At 54.2% G+C, this 26009-nt stretch overlaps 1 protein-coding gene across 4 annotated transcripts in view; it reads left to right on the forward strand.

Moving 5' to 3' along the window:
• Positions 1-26009, forward strand: part of ARHGAP26 (Rho GTPase activating protein 26) — a 126262-nt gene that overhangs the window by 21307 nt on the left and 78946 nt on the right. For 3 of the 4 annotated variants that reach the window (XM_035338670.1, XM_035338666.1, XM_035338669.1), the window contains exons 6-11: positions 1516-1626; positions 2496-2600; positions 3146-3275; positions 3620-3720; positions 5776-5870; positions 13850-13928. In XM_035338670.1, coding sequence (XP_035194561.1) covers positions 1516-1626; positions 2496-2600; positions 3146-3275; positions 3620-3720; positions 5776-5870; positions 13850-13928 — 621 coding nt within the window. The remainder of the gene's footprint in view (positions 1-1515; positions 1627-2495; positions 2601-3145; positions 3276-3619; positions 3721-5775; positions 5871-13849; positions 13929-26009) is intronic. The other variant, XM_035338668.1, reaches the window with a different exon arrangement.

The following is a 26009-nucleotide window of genomic DNA, read 5'->3' on the forward strand; positions in this document are numbered from 1 at the left end:
AGGAATTACCTTCCACCGGACCAGAGGTGAAGAGGGGCATGGATCTGGGCTGCGAGCGAGCGCTGCCCTGGTGTGGGTGATCTGAGTCTGTCAGCGCCCTGCTGCGTGGTCGCACCCCTGCGTCCCGGCGGCTCCTGGCTCCTGGCAGCCTCTTAAAGCCATGCTTGGTTTGAAATGCCATCGCGAGACATCCAAGTGGAGGGATTCCTGCTGGAGAGGAGCCGCTTGTGGCTGCCGCAGTGACGTGCAGAGCTGTGGTGCTGAGCCCTGGCCAGAGGACGGCCCTGGGGGGCTGCGCAGGAGCCCAGGACGCTGGGTGGTGGGGTGCCGTGCTGTGCCATGCCGTGCCATGCTGTGCCGTGCTGTGCTGTGCCGTGCCGTGCTGGCTGCATGCAGGACGCTGCTGCTGGTGCGTGTTCAGCAGCGCTGGCTGCTGGTGCCATCTGCTGGCATTTTCCACCCCAAACTTGGGCTCGGGCTTTTGCTGCAAAGGCCGGGGCCAGCCGGTGCCTGCCATGTGCTGGGGTCTTTTTCCCCTGTGGCGCTGGAAGAAGCAGTCGTGGCAGATGTGCACGGGGCAGTCGCTGATGGGATGGTGACGTTTCAGGAAAGCCAACACCAACCATTTAATGGCAGTCTGAAGCCTCATTAGATACCCTGATGGCTGCGAGATGCGGGTTCGTGTCCGGGTGATTGGGTGTTTTATATTTCCTAATCTCTTCCTGCTGTCCACATCTGGAGGGTGATAGTGGCCACATGTGCAGCTGCTGCAGCAAAGCCAGGATAGGAGGAAACCATGGGAATTCTCTGCTGCTTTGGCTGCTGACCAGTTAAATAACACGCTGAGTCGAACATGCCATTTAACTCCTGGCAAAGATGTTTCATTGCGTCATATTTTCTGCTTTTCAGAACTCGATTTGTTAAACATCTCGGCCCCTGCACCGCAGACAACCAGCGCAAATCACGGGGAAAATGTTCCATTTCACAGCGGTGTCCCAGGGAAAATCGGGAGCAAGCTGCTGTCAAAACGCAAGCGGGCATTTGCTGGCTGCGTTCCGCAGGGGGCAGGGGCGCCGTGTGTGCAGCCCTGAGGGGTCCCCGGGCTGGGTTGCGTTGTTTGGGGTGCCACTGAGCAGTGACCCCGTCGTGGTGTGTGCTGGAGGCCCCGGCAGCCTCCTGCCCTGTCCTGTGTGTGGCTTTCCAGGCAGCAGAGAGCCACTTCTTGCTGTCGGGTGTGTGGCAGCTTCTCCTTTTTCTCACTTCTAACTCGTGCTTTTCTACCCAGCTGTCGGGGAGGTGAGAACGTGAGTCACCAACCCCCTTTTTTTCAGCTGAAGAAGGAGCCTGCCTGTGTGCCTCGGGTTTATATTTAATCGCTGTGCCATCTGTCCAGCCCCAGACCGGTGTCTTTACGTTCTGCACAGACACGTCCCCATTAGACCCGGGTGTCCTCTGGCTGTGCCCCCAGCCAGCGCTGACTTTGTCTTTCCTCTTTCACCTCCCCGGCGCTTGCAGGCAGACAGCCAGGTGGACCTGGTTCGGCAGCATTTTTACGAAGTGTCCCTGGAGTATGTCTTCAAGGTGCAGGAGGTCCAGGAGAGGAAGATGTTTGAGTTCGTGGAACCTGTAAGTGGAGGCTCAGCCCTTTCCGTCCCACAGAGGGGTCCCGAGGGCCGTGGTACTGCGTGGAGCCAGGGCTCTGCAGCCCCCCGCGGGGCAGGTCTGGGGACAGGCAGCAGGAGATGTGCTTTGGGTGAGCCCCCTGGTGCAGGGCACAGGGCCGTTGGCTTGGCCCAAAGCATTTCTTGGTTCTGCATCTCTGCTGTAATGGACCGGCCTGTGGTGTCTGCTGGCAACTGAAAGGAGAATAGGCTCGACCGAGGGAAAAAAAATAGAGTCTGGAGAGAACTGAAACGCTCACAAGGGAAAAAGTGTGCAGGAGTGATAGAGATAGAAAAAATGGGTTTTCTGGGATCTGCCTCTGCTCAGTGCTAGGCCGTTTGGAGCTTCTCTAGGAAATGCAAAACCTCCCCTGCTGTCTGCGAGGAGTGATTCCCTCCTAGAGAGGAGTAACTCAGAGCCGGGGGAAGCGTGACCGTGGCTGTGGCTGCCTGCTCTGCCTGGCGCGTCCTGGCTCCAACAAAGCGAGCGTCTGAGTGACGTGGGGCAGGGGTGGGAGAGGGGTCCTGGGCAGGGGGTTTGCTGGTGTGTGGCTGTGGGCAGAAGATCAAGGGCTTGGGCTGTCCAAGAGCTCGGTTTGTGGTTGTGCAGGGGCTGTTTGGGCAGAGCCAGCTCTGTTCAGAGCCGAGGGGCACGGGGGGAGAGGAGGAGGATTTTGGTGTCGGTGGGATCAGGGGGACTGACTGAAGTGGGGGGTCCAATGGGGTGGAAGAGGGGGGCTGGTGGGCGGCTGTCACTGGCCAAGGGCCAGCGATGCTTGCCGCGGCAGTCCCCAGGGAAGCCTGACGGTCTCGGTTCGTTTTACCCCGCTGCAGCTGCTGGCCTTCCTGCAGGGGCTTTTTACCTTCTACCACCATGGCTACGAGCTTGCGAAGGATTTCAGTGACTTCAAGACGGAGCTGACCATCAGCATCCAGAACGTAAGTGCCCAGGCTGCTGTGCCCCACGCCTGGCCTGCAAGAAACCAGGGGCCGGGTGCAGGGCTCTGCGTTCATGTTGGCACTGCAGCGTGCTGTGCTTCCCTCCTGTGTTAGAAAATTTGCCTTTTTTCAACAAAGAACTCAGACTGGTTTCGTTATTTTGGAACAACTTTTTCAGAAAACTTACAATACAAACAACTTGCCAATTGTTGTAATGTTTTTCTTTTAGATTAAATCCAGGCCCGGGGAAAAAACCTATTCATGGGCTCTGCTGGTCCCATTTGCTGCGAGGGCTGCGCTGACCCAGCGCTGGGGTCCTCCTGCCAGCAGTCCTGGCAGAAAAATGCAGAGTCATGTAACTCCCTGCCTAAGTGTCAGTCTGCACAAGGGGTTCTAGGCACCTGAGGCTTGGATTTGTGCCGTTGTGTCTGCTTGTTTTTATTGTCACAAAAAAAGTTAAGAATTTATTGAAGTTGGATGGAAGAAGGGACAGGAAGGTGGCTCCCCAGCTAGCTCTGCTCCTGCATTCCTGTTTTGATTTGCAGACAAGAAACCGTTTTGAAGGAACAAGGTCAGAGGTGGAATCGCTGATGAAGAAGATGAAGGAGAATCCTCACGAACACAAAAACCTCAGCCCGAACACGATGGAGGGGTATCTCTACGTCCAGGAGAAACGTAGGTGGCCAAGGCGATGCGGCGAAGGGGCATGGGGGGAAGTGGTTTATTGGAGGGGGGGACGTGGAAGTTAGCTCAGCAGACCCCAAAATCTGGGAGGGGGGGACTGGCCCAGTGGCTGGGGTATTACAGTGTATGGGAGAATCCCTGCCAGTGCCCGACAGGTCTGCTTTCTCCTCCCTGAACAGAAAGGGGGAGCAGTGCTCATTCCACTGGTGAAGTACAGCAAGAAGCACAGGTACAGAACTGCGTTGTGTGAAATGATCGTTAAGCCTGCAGGTTATTAGTGGGAGTGCAGTCAAACCGAACTAGTTCTGGGAATAAAAACTGCATTTGCTTTGCAGGTCACTTCAGTACGGCCTGGGTGAAGCATTACTGCACATACGAGCGGGAATCCAAGCGGATAACGATGGTGCCCTTCGACCAGAAATCTGGAGGAAAAGCGGTGAGTGTCGGTACGCAGCTGGAGATGGCCTGGGGAGGTCTCAGGTGTGGCTGTGTCCTGCTGAGGAGCCACGTGCCGTGCACCCTGGCCGTGCACCCTGGCCGTGCACCCTGGCCGTGCACCCTGGCCGTGCACCCTGGCCGTGCCATGATGCTATGGGCAGAGGTGGTGGTGGCAGGGCTGGGAGCACAGTGGCTGTGCCGCATACACCCATGTGAACGCCCGGTTCCTGGTCCCTGGTTCCCGCTGCAGGAGCGGGAAGGCAGGCTGTTGGTTGTTTTGCTCCTTCCCCAGTGCCTGTGGCTTGGCCAGTGAAGCCGTTTCCTTTTGGGCAGAGCTGCAGGAGAGCGTGCAGCTCCCTTCGGACCCCGTGTGCCAGTGCAGGGGGAGCGCTCCCGGGCAGCGTAAGCCCAGCTGTAGCGGGGTCTGGCTTTCCTCTCCTCTAAAGCAGGAACAATGGAGCCCCCCGGTGTGTTCCCAGCTGGGGTGGTTTGCGAGCATCGTCCCGTCCAGGGGAGCTGCCCCCGGCAGCTCAGCAGGCTTCTGTGCGGCTCCCTGCTGGCAAAGGCAGCTGGCAAAGGGAGGAGGGCAAGTTTTAAAATTAATTTCCTCTTGCCTCAGAGCATCTTCATTATAACTTAGCCTTCAAGTACGCCAGCCTTGTAATCATCAGCGGCTGCGTATTGTTTCATGTGGTCTCTGCCCACTTCACGGCTTCCCCGGTGCCCGGGGTGTGGGCACTGCCACACGCCGTGGTGCCCTCCTCGTGCAGGGCGGGTGCCCGCTCCGGCGCCGCTCGCCTGTGGTCTTGAGGCTTGCAGCATCCTGGCATGAAGCGCTGCCTGCACTGGGTCTCATGCCCTGTACTCCCCCTGAGGCACTGCCTGCGGGTCTCGTGCCTTGTGCTCCCCCTGAAGCAGCCCCGTGCAGGCTACGTGCAGCCCACCAGCGAGCGCCGTGGCCGGGTGTCCTGGGGTCTGTGTGCTGCGGGCACGGAGTCGGTGCTGCAGGCAGGGACAGCCACACGTGGGCCATGGCGGGCTCTGCTGCTGCCAGCCTCTCATGAGCACGCCTGGGGCTGCGGCTGGTGTCGGATATCGTTTGATATCAGCGGGTGTGAAGCGGGGCATTCCCCGAATACCGGGGGGAGCAGGGCAGCTCGGGAGCAGCCTCGCTCCCGCAGTGAGCCGGGCGGGTGAGCGGCAGGGCGCAGGCAGCGTGCCAGTCCCCCGGGGAGCAGCCCTGCAGAAACCCCTCAATGCTGTCCTCCCGAGTTCCTGCTGGGGCCCTAAATAGGTTTCTTGGAAAATGGCGATGTCAGGGAACAGGGTGGTCAGCCAAGGTGTCATCTAGAACAGCACGGAGAGCACAGAAAAGCGGCCGTCTCCAGGAACACGCGCAGAATTTATCTTGTATTGAGTCATCGGTGGATTTTAAAAATTGCAAAAGGAGAATTTTCTGTGCTGGCAGGGCCCGAGGAGGGCCTTCCTCCAGCAGAGGACAGCAGTGCACGCAGATCCTGCCCGACTGCTGCTCGGCGTGGGGAAATCCAGCACGGCTTGGATGTGGATGCCTGGATGGGAGGACGGTTTTGTCATTGCTTTGTAAAATAATAAACATTTCAAGACATGTTTGCTCCCGTTAGGAGTTTGTGTGTGCAGAACACTGCCAAAAATGCAGCCAGCTCTGGAGTGAGAATTGACAGCCAGGTCGGTGATGCATTGTTCAGCAATGGAAAATAAAGCTTTGCCCAAAAGCTGTGGTCCAGCGCTCCCTGCCTGCCTGAAACGTGGGCCGTGCGATACTCGGTGCACAAAGCTCACCGTGTGCGTTCATAAGGGACACTTCCTTGTTTTGGAATAACCACGTTTGCACAGGTGGAAAGACAAGCCCTCATTTTGGATATGTAATTGCGTATTTCTAGCAGGCAATGCGTTGCTGATCTTACCAAACCTCCCTCTGGTTTGAACACATTAATTGAAAGTGCGGTGGGCGCTGGGGGCAGGCGCACGGCTGATTGTTCTCCGCCTTATCTGCGATTCTGTCTCTTCTCAGGGAGAAGACGAAGCTGTTATCCTCAAATCTTGCACACGGCGGAAAACCGACTCGATCGAGAAGAGATTTTGCTTTGATGTGGAAGCCGTCGACCGGTGAGTGACGAGGGGCGTCGCAGCCTTCGGCGCACCTACGGCCCGGCTCGCCCAGAGAGTGCGCGCGCGGCGCCCGCCGCCGGCTGCAGGTGGCTTTCCTGGATGCTTCTCGTGCAGCTTCGGTGTTTGCCTTCTGCTTTAGTCATACCCTCCGCGAGTGGAAAGCTTGAGGCTGTGGAAACACACTTCTCCCTGGTGCTCCCGGCCAGGTGCTCTCAGTGTGTTGAGTTAGCGCTTCATTTTACAAGGTGCCGAGTTTACTCTGGTCTTTCGGAACTGAACGATGCCGTAGCACTTTTGCAGACTCTGGCTGTGTAAGGTAAATGGTCACGAGTATGGAAAAGACACGCTGCATGTGTCTTGGCAGGGCTGGGTATGTGCTGAAATAACTTTGGCTTTTGTGCTGGGGCCGGGCCGCTGCCGGTGTGCTGCGGATGGTCAGTGGTGGAAGCCCAGCTCCTCTGGGCACTTCCCATTCGCTTCTTTTTTCCCAAAGGAGTAAAATGCTTCCTGACACGATGTGCCTCTGAGCAGCCGGACCAGGCATACGTGTGGATTCAGTCTGTACGCCCAGGAATGGGAGCCTGGTACTGTGTCTAACTAGCATCATGCGTGGCTTCCCTACATAAACAGCAAAACCAAGCTGGAGCCGCTGCTCCCAGCGGTGTTACTGCCTCGTCCCTTCCTCGCTGCAGGAAGCTTCTGTGCTTTCCCAAAGCATGCTCCAGAGTCACAAAGCGTCCGTGCCCTCCCAGGTTTGTGCCTGCTCACGTTCCAGCTGTGCTCTCCCCTTCGCTGGCCATGGTGCAAATGCCCAGGAGGGCTCCATAAAACCCCAGGTGTGTTGGATAACGCTGGCTGGTAGCCCCCGTATCTGGCCCTGCCCAGCCCATGCTCCGTGGCTCTGCCCACGGGGATGGAGGGGTGCGTGGCCTGTGCTGAGAGCCCCGCGGCTGCTGCCCGCTCCCTGGAGCTCCGTTTTCCTCCAGAAAGCTGCCGGATTTCTGCTGACGCTGGGATTTTTTTCCTATGCCCTGAGGAGTTTTTTTTTTTTTTTTTTTTTTTTTTTTTTAATGTGAAAATCAAAACAAAACTGGGAGGAGGAGAAGCCAGCCACCACAATGGTTTTCTTCTGTAGTGCTTTCAGAGACGGCTGAACCTTCCCTTGATGTCTGGAGCCTGCTAGGCACGGGATCAAGAGCTACTCCAGAAATATGCCTGCTAAATGTAAATAATGGCAGGGGAGCGGCGAAGGCGGGGAAACCTGAGAAATTGCTCATTTCACATACGTGTTCCTGGTTCCCCTGCCTGAGAGCCACGAGAGCAGAAAACACAAACTTAAAGGCTGCTTTTTCCCCCGGTATGCAGGCACGTTGTGTGTTCCCTGTATAGAAACTTCTCATTAATTGCCCAGCCTGGTAGTGCTTCCCCAGATGGTTACGGCAGGAGGAAGAGGTGCTGCGGGCTGGGCGAGCCGGCACTGCCCCCAGTCACGGGCCTGGGCTGGGGTCCGCAGCCCTCCTCGGCCAGGCTGCAGGGCCCCAGCTGGTGGCACGGCTGTGGCCGAGGGCTGGCTGCAGCGCCGTCCGGGCCGGCTTCACGGAGCGGAGGAGGCTGAGTGTGCAGTGGGCTTTTTGTCTTGGGCCGGTTGTTTTCTGGTTTGGTCTTGGGCTTTTTGTTTTGTGGTGGTGTTTTGTTTTTATTGTCTCTGCTAATAGAGAAGTTAGAAACTTGATGTCTTGTTCTTCAGCCCCATGCTGGAAGTCTGGATGTGATTAAGGCAAACATCCCCAGGATGCCTCACATATGTACTGTGTTTGACTTAGAGCAGTTTTCTCCTCTTCTGCGTGCAGCTTAAAATGAAAACGAGACTTGTAAGCAAGGGCCAGCAAGAGCTGGGAGTTTGTAACTGCTCGGTGCGTGCAGGCACCTTCCCTTGACCCAGCTGGGGAGACCTGGGCTGGTGTTGGGAGGGAAAGGCGTGAGCAGTGCCACCAACGTGCTTCTCCCGAACCTGGAAACGACCTCTCCAACGGTTCGCTTGGCAGTGGATGGATTCAGAGAGCAGGAAGCTTTTTCTGTACATGTCACTTGCTTGTGATGGACAGAGGCATGGGACTGTCCCTTGTGAAGCACACAGAGTGACACTTGCTGGGCCGCTGCTGTGCCTCCCGGGGCAGGCGTGGGTCAGCGACCCGCGGGCTGAAACCTGCGCCCGTACGGCACAAACCCCAGTGATGTCCGTGGTGGTGGAGAGGTGACATCGCTGCCGCCTGGCACCTGTGTCCAAAGCCTCTCCTCTTACTCTCCGGCAAATAACCCGTAAATAACCCTGCAGGTGGCCCCGGAGCGATGTCCCCCACGTGGCTCTGCGGCAGGTACTGCTTGCCCGTGCCCTGCTGTGCTCCTGCGCTGTCACCGTCCCGAGTTACCTGCGTTTTACGGGGACAGCACACCGCCCGTGTCCTGCCCAGACTCTTCCCGGAGCGTATTTAACTGGTGTTAAGCCCCCCGGGCCCAGAGCAGCTTAGCTACCTGGTGGCTTTATGGCAGCCTGATGAGTTGTGTCCCTCTTACTGGTGGGGCAGGAAGAAGAAGAGGGGGCTCCTTCCCCCAGGGGCTCCAGGTGGGGCTCCGGGTCAGGGCTGCCCTGCTCCTGCTGCTGGAGGGGGCTCCAGGAGACCCGCACGTGGTGGTTGCGCTCCGCCGGCGTATCAAAAACGCTGCAAACAAACCGTGCACGCCTGCAAGTTCCTGATGAAATTTCCCTTTTCCTTCAAGGCCTGTTATCTCCTGTTGCCATGAATTTGGAGTAGCTTTTCAGGCTCTGTCGATAGCAACTTGGAAAGGTGTTCCAGGATGCAGTGCATGCTCCGTGCCGTGGCGATAACGCAGGAAGGAGCGAGGCGGCTGTGCTCACGCTAGCGTGGAGCCGTGCAACCTAGAGGTGGCAGCCTCGGCCGGTTCTTCCCGTGCCGCATCCCCCAGCACGAAGCGGGCTCTTGTCAGCGGTGCATTTTGGGAGGCTGGTAGGCATGCCGGGCCGCGTGCAGGCTCGGGCCATTTTAAATAACACCCAGGGAAGCTATGGGGGGAAGTCTCCTGGGGCGAGGAACGTGCTCTTGTCTCCTCCCAAGATGATTCAACGCTCCAGAACTGAAGGTCTTGAGCCTGGTCTGTCACTGCAGCACTGCTTCCTTTCCCTGTTGTCTGACAGGGAGCAGGCTCCAAAATTCCCAATACCGAAGACTGCAAATCTGTGACAGAGGTATGTGGGGGAAAGGCTAAGGAATCCCTAACACTGCGTTTGCACATAGCTCTGATTTTCTCTGTGGGAAGTTAGGAGCGTTTCAGTGCTCTGTTCTGAAAACATCAGCTACCGCTACAGCAGAACTGGCCCCGGAATGGAGTTGTAGTGTCTGGCTGAAATACTTCCCAGTGCGATGGGTAGCCTGGTTTACTGCTAATGCCCTTTTCCTAACTAAACTTAGGTGTAGTCTCTGCGCATTAAATCAGTTTTATAAACAAGGTGAACAGGGATGACAGCCGGTGTCTTGCCAAATAAGCCGGAGGAGGAGGAGCAGCTGATCTGGCAGATGACAAAGGCTGTGCAATTTAGGATAATCTAGGTCACTGCTCAGGGCCAGAAGCTAAGTGCTTCTAATACCAGTTGGTGCTTATGGGAACAGGAGGCATTCAGCATTTTGGGGTTTTGGTCTCTTAGTCATTCATAGGGCCGTAAACTGCTCGTTGTGCCATCGCTCCGGGTTCCTCCGGTGTGCCCCCGGAGCGGCTGGCATCGTGCTCGTAGGGCTGCGTAATGGTTGGCACCGTGCTGGGTGAGCTGCGAGGCACCTGCTGCAAGCATTTCCACCGAGCAGATGGTTTTCGCTAGGTAGGTGTGTTGGCCCTGCTCTGGGCACACGCTGCCTGGGTCCGCGTGTTTCTCCGTGCCCGGCCCTGCCCGCAGCCCGGCGGGCTCTCCCGACGCCTCCCCGCGCCAGGCTGGCTTTGCAGAGGCCGGCGGCTGGCAGCGGCGCTTTGCACAGCACGTGCAATAATACAACCTGTACTTGTTCCCTGCCGGTGTCGCGTTTCCAGTGACCTTTCCAACAAAGCCCTTCGCAGGGGGCTCCCCCACCGCTCCCGGCAGCCCCGTGCCCCTGCGGCAGAGCGCCCACGGCAGCTGTGCCGTGAGCCTTCCTCCGCCGTCATGGGGAGAGCGCATCCCGGGAGGGGAAGCCTCGTCTTGTAACCAGCCCAGGGGGACCTGAGTTCAGGAGCAGAGCCCCCTTCCTTACTGCTTCTCTCATCTCCTTCCACGCTTCGTTGTGGGCCCACACCTGGCTGCTGCCCGTGGGCACATTGCTCCGCACAGACCGGGGCTGGAAACTTCTGGTCCCGGCGTTGTGCTCGGCCCTCCAGGCCCCGTTATTAATCCCTGCTTGGGCTTTTTCTTTCAGCCGTTTTTGATTGTCTTGGTGTGATAAGCTGCTGCAGGAGCTGAAAGTTGTTATCTGTTTCTATTGCTTTCATTATTTGTTTGTGTTTCTGGAAGAAGAAAAGGCTATGGGACTTTCTCATTTTCTCTGCGCGCTTAGTCATAGCTCCTTAAACACGGGCTGTTTTTCTCAAAAGCAGAGATATTGAGAAAATTCAAATTTCCTGTGTGGTCCCGTATGGAAAAATATTTGTAGCTTTTAGATTGTAGCATATCGAAAATATACTTTCTTGCAAAATGTTTACTGTGTTCTACTCCGGTCTCATGCTCCTGCTTTACTCAGTTTAGAAACTGGTCACAAAATTTCCCTGTCCCCTCCTTGCATCCCAAAAGAAGGCAAAGGGCCTCGTGGTGCCCGGCGGTTGAAACGTCTGATGCAGCTTCCAGTAATGAGTCAGCAGGTTCGTTATCTCCTTTGCCACAAAAGTTCGTGTTTGTGTATTTTCATCCATGAAGGATTCCTGCTGTCTGCCTCGGGGGAGCAGTCCCGCCGGCGGAGGGGGCTCCTCCAGCTTGTGCGGCTGCTGGGAGGGGAAATGAAGAGCTCCAGAATTCAGAGATACGCGGTGTTAACGGAGATGGATAAGTTCTGTTTATCTTTTGGGAGAGGAAGTCAGAGCAGGGCCTTTGCTGTCTCAGACACTACCCTGAGTGGCCGAGATACCCAGAATCTCGATATAAAATACCCAGAATCTGGCGAGCGCACCTTTGGAAACGGCTGGTCTGGAAGGAACCCCCTGAGCACGGGGCTGGCTGCAGGCGGTCAGAGCTGAGGACGGCAGTGTGCTGATGCTCAGCTGATGCTCAGCGGGATGCTGCTCCAGCTGCAGCCAGCACCCCTGACCAGCCAGTACGAGGTGCCCCTGGGCACGGGGCAGATCGATAATGAACTGCGGGGTGCGCTCTGGGTGCGTCACGGCCAGGGCGATGGTTCTGCGCAGTAACGTGCTGCAATGGAGGCTCTGGCACTGAACTGTGGGAGGAAATGCAGAGCTATTTGCAATGTAAATGGCGTTTTAATTCAGTTTCACAGCCCCTCCCCGCGTGCTGCTAAATAAGTTTGACTTTGAAGTGAAGCCCGAAGAGTTATCTGCTCCAAGGCAGAGCAAACAGCACCACGTTATCACCCCGTTGTCCTGTGCAGGAGGGAACCTGGCACAGGAGATACCCATATTGTCTTTCTGGAGTCTTGTCACTCCTGAGAGGCCAGTGTCAAGTTTACTCCAGTGAACGGTTTAAATGTCTTTTGTTTCAATGTCTCAGCCAGAGAGACAGAAATCCCCGTATTTCCTTCGCCTGTGTCTCAGCTAGAGCCCATCCAGGGCTTTCTGCCTGGGCTGCCTCTGCCACCTGCAGCAGCCTGCCTCCAGCTCAGGCTCGTGCCTCGTCCGGGGGTGCAGCTGAGACCCCGGTGGCCCTGGCTGCCACCTCTTGCTGTGGGGAAGGAGCTGCTCCGAGAGGAGCTGCTCTCAGCCCGTCGCCAGCGCCGCTGCTCCTCCATGGGTACCGCCGGCTCCTCTGCGCCGCTCTGGCTCTGCGCAGAGAGGAGCTTTGTTCCCCGTGTCGAAAATAGTCAGCGCTGGATGCTGAACGCTTTCTTCCTCAAACGGGGCGATGGTTAAGTGGTTTCCTCTTCCCTTCAAAATGAGTAAACTTCCAAACCACTAAGCTGGTGAGTATTGACTGACTCACCAATGGGATTAGCGGAGATCAAATACATTATGTCTGGTTTACTTGGACCTGGGCTTGTTGCAAGCCTGAACACACTGCTGCTGCTGGGGACCCCGTGCTGAGCTGCCTTTGGGTGCCACGAGCGAACTGAACTGCTTGGTCAGGGAGCGCAGCGAGGGAGGAGCGTTAACTCTTTGCTCCTTGCCTGTACGGACCACAGAAGCAATAGAAAAGGGGCCAAAACCACCACTATGGCTGCCCCTGTGAATGCTGTCTCTTCTGAAGGAGGATCAGCTCTTATCAGGGGCTGAACACCTTTTGCAGAGCGGTGTTGCTGCTCTTGTCCTCCTGCTGAATCGCTTTTGGAAAGCGCAGGTTGGAAATTCCCCCTCTTCCCAGGCCTTTCCATTTTTTTGGGATTTAGTGGTTGGCAGCTTGGTGCCTGACCCCCTGTGCCGGGGCAGCCTGGTGCCCCCGGGCCCTGGCCATCTTCCTGCTGCGTGGCCGGGGCGGCTGCATCTTGCAGGGATGGAGACTGCGGCCCCAGAAGTTCTCTGCTGCAGCACTTTCCATGGATGAAACCTCCCAAGTGCTGCTGTGGGGTCGGCCCCGATAGCTGCTCCTGGTCGTGCTGGCTGCGTGCAGCTCGCCGGCCGTGCCTGCGTCCTCCCTGTTGCCAGGGCTCCTGTCCACGCTCCTCCTGCAGAAATAGCAGCCGTGCTGCGCTAATGCCTCTGAAAATAGCTTGGGGGGAGCAGAGGAACCAGCCCAAACACACAGAACACAAAACCCAGCTGGTTTGCCGTCTCGGCCGTCTCTCTGAGACCCTGCCTGGTCCCCAGGGTGCTTCACGGGCAGCTAGCGAGGGTCTAGCTGGGCCGTTTGGGGCTGGGTTTGCTGGCAGCAGGGTGGGCTGGGATGCTCGGGACTGAAAGCCCCACAGCTCGCAGCCAAGTGACACGCCGTGAACCATCAGCCCGGGAGCAAGCCACGCAAATGCGGCGCTGGCAGTGGGCATCTGAGGCACAATCCTGCCATACACACCCCCCGCTGCTCCTGGAGCTGCACAAACACGGCCGCGTTAAGTCAGCCGTGACCTCGGCGGACAGGGCGAGATAATTCAGCTCTGGCTCCTTGTGTGGGGAGGGCACACCAAGGTTGCTTGGAAGTGGCAGAGGTGGTCCCGGCCCCGAGGCGAGCGCCGGGCTGGTTTTGTTCGCAGGCTCCCCCGGCTTGGCGTGCAGGCTCTCAGGCCTCTCCTTTCCCCTTCTCATTAAAATAAATAATCACAGAGCTGGGGTTTGGGGCTCCAGCATGGGAGCACCAGCAGAGTCAGGGACGTGGCACGGTCACAGCAGTATGAGCGTTTTGGGGATAAAAGCGTTGAAATTCCTCATGCAGCAGAAGGTCCCCCTGCAAGCCTGTTCTTGGGGTGATGGTGCGCCAGGGGATGTGGGGGCATCCTGCTGGCTCGGTTGCCTTCCTCGCCTTACGTGGAGCTCAAATGCAGGTGAACTGTCTGGGGGAAAACCAAATGAAACATTTTCTAGCATCATGGAGTGGCTGTTATGCTCTAAAAGCACTGAAAATGTGTGTCGATTGTTGGGGATGCATTCTGCTCCTTTCTTGGTCCTGGTTAGGACGTGCAGGGACTTCCCTGCAGGGTAAGGCTGGCATCAGCTCCGTGCTGCTGGGGCTCGGTGAGGAGGGTCATCATATTTCCCTCTCCCTCTCATGGAAAATCTGTCTCGGTCATCTTCATTTTCCATCCTGCAGTTTATTCACGGTGTTCCCTTTCTCTCCGCAGGCCTGGCGTGATCACCATGCAGGCACTTTCGGAAGAGGACCGACGGCTTTGGATGGAGGCAATGGATGGCCGGGAGCCGGTGAGCACAGATATTAGTGCGAAAGCATTGGAGAAGAGCACGGAGAGCATTCTGTAGCCCGGGGCAGCTTGCTTGCCGCGGAGCTAGCAGTCACGCAGCGCCTGCCAGCCGGCGCGAGAGCTGTATCCGTGGGGCAGCGCACGCCTCCTGCCAAGAGAATAGTTTAATCCTTTGGTTAAATATTTGAGGTAATACTGTATCTCCTGTGCTTGGATTGCTTGAAGGTGTGGTGGAAGGGAGGAGGGTAGGCTTGGCCAGCACAAACACGCTGCTGTGCTGTGCTAAAAGGAAAACATGGCAAAAAGAGCAGTGGAAGAAAATACGCTGTAGATTTCCAGGGATTTTTGAGTCCTGCAACTCGTCTGGCAGGCGTTTCTGGGTCTTGCAGAGAACTGCAGATTTAGTGTGAGAGGAGGAGTGTAGCCCGTTCCCAGCTCTCAGTGATACCGTCCTCGTCGCTGCGCTTGCTTCTGCCATGCCAAAGCTGAGCAGGCTGCCTCATCGCTGGGAGAGATTCCAGCACAGCCCCACGGCCACAGACTGGTGCTGATTTGAGCCAGAGCCTTCCCGCAATCCACGGAAGGGTCCTTGGTTTGTCCCAAAAAAGAGTTCATTAAACCCACGTGGACACACACGGGCTGACTGGTGAGTGCTGGCAGGCACGTGCCGGGCTTGCCTTGAAACACCTGCAGCGGTTCAGACATCGGCTGTGTGTCTGAGGGTGCTGCCGTGTGTCTCCAGTGGTGCGTTTCGGTGTGGATTACGGTCGGGCCTTAGCTTGGAATCGGGGACTCATTGGGTAAGTCGGATGGGAGACCTTGGGAGGTGTCTCCTGGGAGGCCTCCTGCTGTAAGCAGATTACTCGGGCATTATCCAGTTGCGAGCTGAAAACTCCTGGGGAAGATCTTTGGCACAGTCCTCTGGGGCTCCAGCTCTGCTCCTTGACCATCCCCTGATGCCCTGCCTGCAATTTCAGTTTACACCTCCTGTCTGTTGTCCTCCCGCCATGCGCTGCCCCGGGGAGCCTGTCTCGGTCCTTCTGATGCCTTCCTCGTAAGGCGGCTGCTGTCGGGTCCCCACAAAGCTGGATAAATCCCTTCTCCACGCTGAACAAACCTCGCTTCCTAACAGGACGTGTGCTGTGGAGCTTGGACCTACCGCTGGTGGTGATCACACCTCTCTGCCACTCTCTTGAGGGAAACAACATTTCTAGGACAAAATTGCACATGTATACCTTCTAAAAAGGAGACAGAACATGGAGTGCATGCCCAGGACAACCCCTGCTGTCCTTTTCTATCATTCAGCCTTGCCTGGGAGAGCCAGCCTGCTCCGCCTTGGCTATTAACTCGAGCGTCCCTGTCCTGTGGCAGCTGCAGGGGGAAGGCACTCACTCCTGTGCAAGGCACGCCACCCTCTCCTGCTCCAGCATGCAAACACTGTCTTGTCCCCTCCTAAATTAACCCCTGCTTTGGATCTGTGGTGGCAGGCACCCAGAGGCAGGATAGTATTTTCTGTTCTTTCACAAACAAAATGTGCATAATTGCTCATAATTGGCATCAAGCCTTGTCCTCTTTTAGCCTGCTCACCTAGTTCCCTCTGCCTCACCTCCGCTGCAGAATGTAGTTGCAGGGATGCGAGACTCGGCCACCTCCAGCTGGAGCTGCACGAGTACAGTCATCCAGTTGCATTTTGACCTGCTGATGCTATCAGGGTTTGGCACAATAGCAGAGCCAGTCTGGTAGGATAGGGTTGCAGAAGTGCAGCCAGAGATTCTGAGCGTTTGTGAAGCGCTGTACATGCGAAAGGGGCTATGGAGAAACAGATGCAGGACTGCCTGGATGATCCTGTTCCAGAATCTGATTACGTGAACTCATTCAAAAAACAGAGGTCTTCATGCTGCCACCTGCACATTTCTATTCTTCCCTATCGTGCCCATCAGCTTCGAGCAGCTTGCTCATCCAGCATGTCAAGCAGTGTTGCTACTCATTAACACTGCGCGTTAATGCAATACCTCATGGCTCTTCAGTGCTAGTGGCGCTTAAACCTGGCCTTCCAGGTGTGGTGTGGGAGCCATGGGAATGAAGCCTGTATGGAAATGGATGCAAGAGGCATTTTACTGATGAAGATGGCGTGTGTTGACAGACGAGGTAGCTCCTTGTCCTCAGTTACCCTCTTCGATCTCTCAGAAGTGGAGCTGTTGGTCTGTTTTGTTTGAGTCCTTATCTTGCAGCGTGAGGGTGTGGGATGTTACGTACTCTGCAGAGATTTCCGTGAGCAAGAGACAAGGATTTGATGTCTGGACTCCTAGAAGCATCCATTCTATGCTTTGACTATAATTTTGTATCCAAAAACACCCCTACTGGAAAGAATGTCTGGTTTCCTTTGATTTGAATATTGAGTGTGGGAAAGATTGGCACGGTGGAGACAGTAATTCCATGTGCAAATTCAGGCTGTGGAGAGATTAAAGTGCAGTGGAGTTTGTTTCTTAATTATAATTAAAAAACTAAAACCAAATGTTGTATTACATTTTAGTAAAATCTAAACATAGAATGTGGGCTACATTAGCCAAGACATTTGTCACAACTTGAAGAGATTTATTATATATCTTACAGTCAGAGCAGTCTCCAGATAGCTATCATCAGTCTGTTAACTCTTACCACTTGCAATTAATTTGGCTGAAAACCCTGTGTTGACTTTGGGTTTTCTTTTATGTTACAGAGGCTGGAAATAGGAGAAAATGTTAACTACGTAACAGAACAATTGTATTCATTTACATTAAGATATTCAGGATGAGGTTCCTATGTGTGTTTTTTCCTTTGGTGATGCAGTTTGCGAATGAATATGGTGTAGGCCGGAGTGATTCTGAAACTTGACTGGGGACTGAGTCAAGAATAAAAGCGGTGTTGGCTCATACTGGTGACTGTGGTAGGCTGTAGGATTAACAGAGACGCAAATTAGGCTGTTTGCTTTCTGTCAAAGAACCGAACAAGATAAGCATTTTAGTAAGGTTGCGGCTTTGCTTGCCAAGTCTGCAGTGAGCATGCCAGCCAAAATTGATGCTGGTGTCAGCAGTTCCTGTTATTACCTTCCAAGCAGGTTCGTAATCTCAGAAATCATTCTCACGTCCATGCAGGCAGAAGTGGGGTACTGGTTTTGGAAGTGTTTGGGACACAAAAATGCTTCTTCAGGGAAGTCAGCCTAGCAATGTAAGGGTAAGCAGAGGATTGAGGATAAGAACATGTTAAATTACATCCCTCTTGAGCCGGGTAAATGCATTGTCCATAGCCTTGCTTGGTCATGGAAAAGATAGCGTTAAAAGGCAAATGCAACATCCTGTGATCCTGTCAGAGAAAATAACACGTGGATGGGATCTGAGCAGTGCTGTTCTGCTGCTTGCATCGTGCTGCCCTTTGCTTGCTTTGTTCTGTTTTGCTTTTGGTTCTTTGAAGCAATGCAAGTGTATAAAAATGCAGCGAGCATTTCATCTAGGAGTTGGTTTTGTTTGTGCTGTAAAACCAAGGGCACCATCAGCTGGGGACCGGCAGCTGGTTCCAGCTCAGGTCTTGTGCTCTCACGGGGAGCTGGCAGTCACTCTGCAGTGGAGACACACAAACAGGGCTTTCTTCTTTCCTTCTCTGCTCCCCTTACCTTCAGTTCTTTTTTACACTTGCAAAGGCAAGTTCTTTTTTACACTTGCAAAGGCAGGCACAAAGTACAGATCCCTTGCATGCCTTGGGAGGCTAAAGGCTGGTAACTCAATAGCAAGGCAGCACTGCTGAGGCTGGTGGGTTTGGTCCTGGGACCAAAGTTGGACCCGTTGCAGTGGAAGGGCCCTGTTCCTCTTGGCACTCACTTGACTCAGTCCTTATGCCATGAGTCTCCATCCTTCAGAAAGCAAATAAGGTTTTTGCTCCCATTCTGGAAGGCTGTTCCAGGACCTTGCTGTTCTGGGGTCCAAAAATCATCTCTTGGATCCCCGCTCTCCCAGGTGCAGTCCTGCTTGCTGCTTTGTGTGAGGACACCGCGCTGCAGGGCTGTTGAGCTGCGTGCCTCTGCTGAGCCGTGGGGACATGTCGAGCAATAGCCGTGGTGTCTGTGTTTTCTGCTGGGTGCTGAGATGCCACAGTCATGTTCCCAAACAGGGGCTGGGCCCGGCTGGAGTTGCAATGCTGTTTGTCAGCGCTGGGAACTCAGGAAGTTCAGAAGTGGTTACTGCTGAATTAATGAAAGCCCAGAGGGCAAGATCCACAAAGGCTCTCTTAAATGGCATTTGAGATATTGCAGAGACTCTAAACTCTCTTAAGGCCTTTCCTAGGTGCCAAAGGTCTGTGGACACTGGCAGCCCTTTGCCAGTAGCTCTCTTTCGTGTAGATGTGCCAATCCTTTGCTTGGGTAAGGAGCACCCTGTGCCCACTCCTGGTCACCACTTCAGCACCACGTCATTTGTCTTGTCCTGAGAGTTCCTCTTCCTGCATTTGAGCCCAGGCCAAACACTTCAACCTTCAGCTGAAACCTGTCTCCCATCTGTAGCTGCAGGTCATCGCTTGGAGTTTATGATGTGCCTGTGGCTTTGTAGCCTGATGAAATAAGGTGCAGGTGAGGTTGGTACGTCTCAGCTGTGATCCCACATGAGCCCCCGCAGCCTTCCCTCGGCAGGGTCTGATGCTGCCGGGTGCTGTGGGCTTGCAGTCGGTGGCAGAGCAGGGTGAGCAGACACACTGGGGGGTCATGAAGGACTTGTTTCCCTTTCTGCGGCACCCTATGGGGCTTCTGACCGCTTCCTGGTGGCTGTGCCCCCCTGGTGCCCCAGGAAGCTTGGTGGCCCGGTGGTGTTGCACCTTGCCCAGGTCAACGCTCAGGCATTCGGTGTCCCCTGGCTCTCCTTTCTTCGAACATCCTCCAGTGCTGCAAGCCTGGGGATGCCACAAAATGGAGCAGGACGGGTGTGGGGACGCCGTGCGGGCGCCCTCCACTAGATGGCAAGCTGAGACCAGCCCGCTCATTGCACTTGTGCCCCCGCCAGAGCAAGGGCAGCCCATGTGGCTGGGGGGCTGCGGGCCGGGGGGTGCCCAGAACGGGTCGCCCTGGTCCTGCACCCCAGCACTCGGGCAGGGCAGTTCGCGCTGCGTGGGGCGGGGAAAACAATCGCTTCCCAGTTCTGCCCCCGGAGCTTGGCGCAGCCCCAAATTAAAAACTCGTCCCTCTCCCGTTGCTCTGTCCTTCCTCTGCTGCTCCCCTGAGAGAAGCAGCCGATAGTTTTGGGGGCAGGCGGCGTTCGGTTGCACTGAGCAGAGCGGGCTGAGCTCAGACCTTCAAAGCACGCACGGCCTGCTGTTGCTTGCCCCCCCCCCCAGCACCGAGGGTCCTTCCCCTCGCCGCCTCCATCACATGCAGGCCTGCTTGGGTTGCCATGGTGACCATGGCTGCCATCTCCTGGCCCTGGGTGTCCTGGAGGCCCAGGCCTGGGCTGCCGTGGGCCGAGGCTGTGCCAGGAGGCCTGCGGCAGGGGGCCGGGCAGCCTGCCACGATGGGGCCAGCCCGCGGTGGTGGTTGGTTTGGTTTGGTGGGAGTACCAGCAGGGAAATAACTGCTAATGGGCAGCGAGGCTCCTGGGCAGCCGCGTTCAACCCCACCGGGATGTCCCGTGGTTGGATGTGCCCGCCGGCACGGCGCTGGGGGAAGCATCTGCAGCGGCCCTGCCCCTGGCCCCAGCCCCTCGGCCACGCTCCCTGTCCGACAGCTGCTCGGCGGCATTGGGGCTTGTTCGGCACTTCTGCTCTGGAAACGTAACGTAGTGTTTTTATAGCAAACCCCAGCGTAACAACAAAGCCCAGCCTTGCATTCCTGCCCAATACACAGCACCCTCTCCCGCCTCCACCTCAGATATTGCTTCTGGGAATTCTTTCTGAAATTGTTTTTCATTTTCCTTGTCTAATTATGCAAAATGGTGAGAGATTAATTTCCCAGTGGAAATGATGTCTTTTGAACTCAATCCAGTGCTTTCAACCTCGGCATTCCTGTCATTTTGGCTCACTCAAAAAATAAATTAACTTGAAGGACTTCAGTTGCAACCCCCGAGACACCACGGAGGGACGGCTGGATACCTACCAACCGCATGAATTCCCAACCTTCTCGTATTCCACCATAACGAACTGGAAGCCGCAAATCTGCTCTATCAATTTAATTCATTTCATCTCCGACTCCTTGGAGGTCACTTGCCTCTTCTCCGTCAGTTTTTGTACTGTGCTCATTAGCTCCGTGTCTGTTTCCAGCAGTGTTTGAAAAACCGTCCATGACTGAGCTGGGGGCCGGCGTTTCCACCGAGGGTGCTGTATTTGCTGCTGCTGCTGCATCAGACTCGGGCAGGACTTGGGGACTGATCACTCTGCTTGCTGATAAACATCAGTGGTGTTTTTCTCCGAGTGTGCTGGGCATAAATTGCACCTCAGCTTAGTAGTTAATGAAGGAAGTTAATTATTAAAGACGGAAGAAAAATCTTCATCCAGAGTATCTTTGACTACAGGTGGTGGTTTTCAGCTGTTTTCTCTTCGCATGGGAGAGCCTCTTTGTATGTGGGTGAGATGTTGGGAGCGAGCATCACGTTTATTCCTTTGATGCTCAAGGGTTTGGTCCACGTTTATCTTTTCAGCTTTTTTCCTTGCAGTCCTTTTCATGCTGGTCTGACAAAAAAGTGTGTTTCTGCAGGCCTTCCAGAGAAGGACGGTTATTAGCATATGTTTTATCTTGCAGCTTTTTTCATGGCCTCGGCCTCTCTGGGTTTGTTTGCTTATGGCAAATCCTTTCTGTTCCATTTTCCGTGACCTGCCTCGTTCCACTTGCTGATTCTCCATCTCTCTGTCTTTGCTGAATGGGACATCTTTCCCCAATGCCCTCTTTCAATCTCTACGTTTCTTTTGTTTACTTTTTCTTTTTGCCTCTAACCTGCCCCCCGACCCAGACAACCCAGGGAACTTTCCCTGAACCAAGGCTGCCTGTGCTCGCGCGCTGCCTGGGAGCATCTGAAGTGCCTCTGGCAGCAGCATCTCAGTGGAAGTGGACCATGTGTGGGCAGCCTGCTTGGCTTCTCTGCATCCCACGACAAAGGTTTTTGGCCAAGAAAAAGTCTGATTGTCTTTTGTCCTTTATCCTTTTTGGGGACAGGGTGGCAGAAAAGGATCCTCAGGGAATCAGCCTGAGCTTTCAAGCTCAGTGATAATTTATCACGTTCCATGTTAGTTTTTGTATCACGTGTACTTTGACCACAGCTCCCTTGTTCTTCCTCTCCTGTTTTGTAACCTGTCTTAAGCCTATGGGTAATAACTTTACATTAGGATTATAAGCTTTTATTTTGTTTCTAAAGCACTTAAGCCAGTGAGGTCTTAAGGCTTGACTTCAGGCTTTTAGGTACGGTTCCAACAAACGCTGCTTCATTGTTTGATAGCTTTCTGAGTCAGAATCACTGCTGCTTCAAGGTGTCAGTTTTTTGTCCTTTCCTTAAAAAGCTGATTGGGTCATGAAGAGGAAAAATACCGAGAGAAACATTCTAGATCATCTTAAAAAGATAAAAGACTTCTTTATAAAACAAAAGCTGCTATCACACCCACTTCTGGAAAGTTTGTGACCTCTTCTTCTAGCACTGTTGTTGGGAAGTCCAGGAGCAGAACAGTGGCTCCTGTTTCTGTTTGTTATCTCTGTGCATGAATGCCTCATCGTTTCTTCATTGCACTCTTTGCTGTAGCCAGCTTCACCGTGGCACTTCTCCCTGTGGTCTTACTGCAGAAAATAGGCTACAAAAGTTTGGCTTTACTTGGGGAGTGGGATGGCTGGTCCTTTGACGTGAGCTGGGTTTCGGTCCCCCTTTGGGGGCAGCTGGCGATGTTGGTTCTGCTGGGGAAGCTTTGGCCACTGCTGATACCCACGGCGGGTATGGGACAGGAGGGCTGGGATGTGAGCGAAGGTTTGGTCACAGGACCCTGTACAAACCTTTGTTTTGTGCGGGATGCCCACGGAGTCTGCTGCAGCGCAATGTGTTTCTCTTTCGTTTTGGTTCAGGCCAGGAGGTGAGCACGGTGGTGGGAGGTAATGTGAGTTTGCAGAGTCCCTGGGGAAAGATGGCTAATCGAACCTGAATTGCTGCGTGCTGGCGACAAGTGGTGTGTGTGTGTGTGTGAACGGGACAGATCGGCTGACGTGTGTGAACCTGTTCATGAGTCTGGGCCTGGACAGGGGAGAGAGCTTCAGAAATGGTTGCTGGGTGGTGGCATCGAGTGATTTCGTTACGCTGCTTTGATTGAACCCAGCTGCCCACCCTTAGGCTGCATCTGCCCAGCTGCTGGCAACCTCTGCGGGGAGGCACAAAACACCCAGTAGGAATGAAATGCCAAAGAGAAAATGTTCTCCTTCCTTTTCTCTCTGCTCTCGTATCACCTCTCTTTAGGAGTGTTTGAGCAGAGGATTCAAGAATCATCTAGAAATTCAGAGAATAGCTCCATGTTAGTAGAACAAACTTCTCTGCCAGTTTTAATGGACCATTGGAGTATTTTTTTTTTTCTATGCTAAATTAAAAATTAAAAAAGGTGATTCTTTATACAGTCAGGTGTAAAATTAACCACTTTCTTTACTGTCTGCTTTTAAAGGTCCTTGCCCTCTTTAAGTAGTGGTCTACCATCATGCTACGGTCCCAGTATGGTCTGTGACCGAGGCTTTCTCCTTCTTCTAGCCACAGCCTCAGAAGAAAGCCTGCCCTTCAAAACTGGGAACAGTTTAATCATCGCATTTCTGTACTCCGGGCCCCTCTCCCAAGCTGTCCTGGCCTTGCTGTCCCGGGCAGACCCCCTAGCACTGTGTTGAGGCATGCTTGGCCCCACGGCCAGCCCAGCCTTGCGCTCCAGCGGCTGCACGAGCCCAGGGTTAGAAGTGGCACCGCCACAAAGATGCTGCAGTCGTGGCATCAACCCGCCAGCATCGTTCGGAACAAATGGGCAGCAAAGAGCCTCTTTTCACAGGGCAGGAATGCGAGGCACGTCTGTGTTACAGTTACTTTAAAAACAAAGATGACACTGTCATTTAAAATTAGGCTGGTTTGGATGTGCTCAGACTCCTGCTTCATGGGTTGGGAGGAGGAAGGGCGGGTGTGCTCGCAGGAGAGAGGGAGAGCGAGAAGCTGGCTGGGCTCCAGCACAGAGAGCTGGCGGAGGAGGATGTGCGAGTTGTTGCTCAAGCATCCTAGAAAACTTACGGGAAGCTGTTAAACTAGCAGAAATTTTCACTTTTAATCAGTCGCTTGAGCGATCTGAATATGTCTGCCCCGCTGGACTTGCTTAAAGACGCTGCGAAGCTGCAAGCGCCTCAGTTATTCCAGAAATGTATTTTTCTAAACCGGCTGACCTTTACTTACATTGTTCTGGAGGCTACTGTATGGCTAACGTGCTTTGCGCCCCGTTGCTTCCACCTACCCTATTTTTTTTGTTTGTTTGTTTAATTTCCAAGCTATCTGCTGCTCGATTTCCTTTAAACCTGCAGACACGGACGGCTGGCGGTGTGACCCAGGTAGTTTTTTCCTTGGCTGACCCAGGTGATTTTTTCCTGAGGTGACAAACACGGCGGGTTATATAACCGAGCTGAGCTAAGCAGTCCAGATGGCTGGCGGGGAGCCCGGTCGGCTTCGGCTTTGGAGGCTCTTGGGAATGCCTGCACTTGTAATAAAACGTGGGCTTGTTTTTAATTAGAACCATCGCTTAGTGCAGCGCGGAGACACACAAGAGCAAGACCCGTGTAGTGGATTCAGGCCCCCAGATGCTTCACTTTGATAGATGGTTTTTTTTTTTTTTTCGCTTTTAATCAAACTCAGGCATCGGTGTGAGCTCTGAGCTGAGGTTTGTGCTGGGAGAAGGCAGGGGGAGGGAGAAGGGAAGCGCGGTGGGGCGGTAGCTCCGACTGCCGCGCATTAGTTCAGCGTCAAACAGTAGGTTGGGAGGGAAGGAAGGAAGGAAGGAAGGAGCTGCCAGGGACCCTAGGCCACCCTCTTCCAAATGAACAGCCCTCGTTTGAATGACATAAACCAGCATTTCGCAGCAGGTTTCTGCTGCCCTGCCAAGTCTTTCGCTTTGGAAGCAAGGCGTATTTTTTCCCTCCCTTCCCCCCGCAGGGAGGTTTGCAGCAATGTGGGCTGGGAGAGATCTGACTCCTATCTATATCGTTCTGGCTCAGAGAGCAAGGAAGGTTATTTCTAGCCACAACACAGTGTAGTCTAGCTCTGAAAATCCTGCTTGTAGTATGAAAACCTGGCTCTCGGACAAAAATAGAACAGGGTTGATAAGGCAGAGCCAGGAACAAGGGCTGATTTCATCAAGGTTGCCAGGTGTCCTGCTTTTAACAAGGAAATATGCTTTTTTGTACATGAGCCTTCCTGCTCTGTGCTTTGCTGGCATCCTGCTGCTGGGCTGTGTCCCAACATAGCCGCTCCTCTGCAGTGTGCCAAGCTCGCTCGGGTGTCAGGTGCAGAGGATCCTGCCTGGCGTGGCATGGGCCTGTGCTAATCCTTCTTTTTTCTCTCTCTCTCCCTTCCTTTCCCCCCATTACCTGCTATTGCAGGAGTCGGGTGTGAGGGATCCTCCCCTCGCTAGGCATGCCCGAACTGTCCCATGAATGGAGCCTGGGGGCTCCGACCCAGCTCTGGGCAATCCTGAGCCCGCTGTGGGAGGTAGGATAGTAGAACGTGGACTGCCCGTCTTCGTGAAGGCTGCTCTTAGCAGTACAGGGGAGAGGAGGTAGAAATGCAATGCTAGGCACGGGGGAATAAAAGTGAGCAATAGCATGCCTGGCCAGAAGAAATGGACAACCCCACAGCTTGGCCTTTCTCAAATCCATGAAACTGCTTGTGTCCGACAGCAGTCTGAGGACGTGAGTAGATAACTCATGCTGTTTGCAATCAGGGACAATGTGCCATCCTTATTATACTAAAATTAGCCTTGAAAGTGGGATTTTATCACTTTATTTTTCTCTTGAGTTGCTGTGAAATAATGGAGTATTTGGCAACAATAACAGTAAAAACAAAGTAATGCCTTGTCTTCTAAGCTGAATATGTGCTCAGTAATTCTCAGAGGTTTTACTCTCTTGAAATGATTTTGAGCTTCCCAGGATCTCCATGTAAAACCTCCTGTAACTTACAGTGTCTCCAGTTTGTCACAGGAGGGTTCTGCGTGCCACCACAGCTTTAGGGCAGTGCTGGAGTTGGTCTTCTCTGGGCAATTCCTGAGAGCGCCTGAGCACTGTGCAACATCCCAGAGGCTTTTTTGGCCAGGCATTTTCATGAGCCTTTTCCTCAATGGTTGCTGCTTCCCAGGCTTTCAGCTCTTTGTGAGGGATTAGGAATAAATTCTCTAGGGCTGAGCTCGATGCACTTCAGTTTCCATTATGCTCTGAAGAGGACGAAGACCTTAGGGTCTGGCCTGGGGGAAAGTGATCAGGTGCTTCGTTAGCGTCCAAGTGAGAGGCTCAGAGGAAAGACTTCCAAGCAGATCTTCGGAGCGCTTTATTGCAGGGCCATTGAACAAACAGGTGGACAAAGGCGTGGGCAGGGGTCCCAGCACCAGGTTCCCACTGCGGGGCTGAGCGAGCCCTGGTGCAGCGACTGCTTCGTGGCTTGGGGGACTGCAGGCACCACCCTGCGCCGTCCTAATGTCTGCGCCATGTTCTTTGACCTAGGTCTTGTCTGAGCAAATCCGAGCTGGACCCCAGCCTGCACGCTGTTTTTTCCAGCTATTTCCCCCGATCATTTATTACAAGGTTCCAAAAACGTCTGTGTTTCTCCTGTCCGTGTCTTCAAAATCTGTCCTTGGGTGGCTGGCAAGCCAGCTGGACTACCAATTCTGAGGGAACATAATGATTTCTATTTATACATTTTTGGCCTCTTCGTCTTCTGAACTCAAAGTTGAAAAACTCGTTCATGGTTGTTTTGAGGATTTCTGAATATGAATCACAAGGAAATTGCATAACATTGCAGCATTTCCTTCTATTGCTCATGGCTTTACAAACACTGCGCTCCTCCAGGGAGACCAAGGAAATCTGGCAGGACTGGCC

The sequence above is a fragment of the Oxyura jamaicensis genome, chromosome 13 (genome assembly GCF_011077185.1).
Source record: "Oxyura jamaicensis isolate SHBP4307 breed ruddy duck chromosome 13, BPBGC_Ojam_1.0, whole genome shotgun sequence".
NCBI classification, from domain to species: Eukaryota; Metazoa; Chordata; class Aves; order Anseriformes; family Anatidae; genus Oxyura; species Oxyura jamaicensis.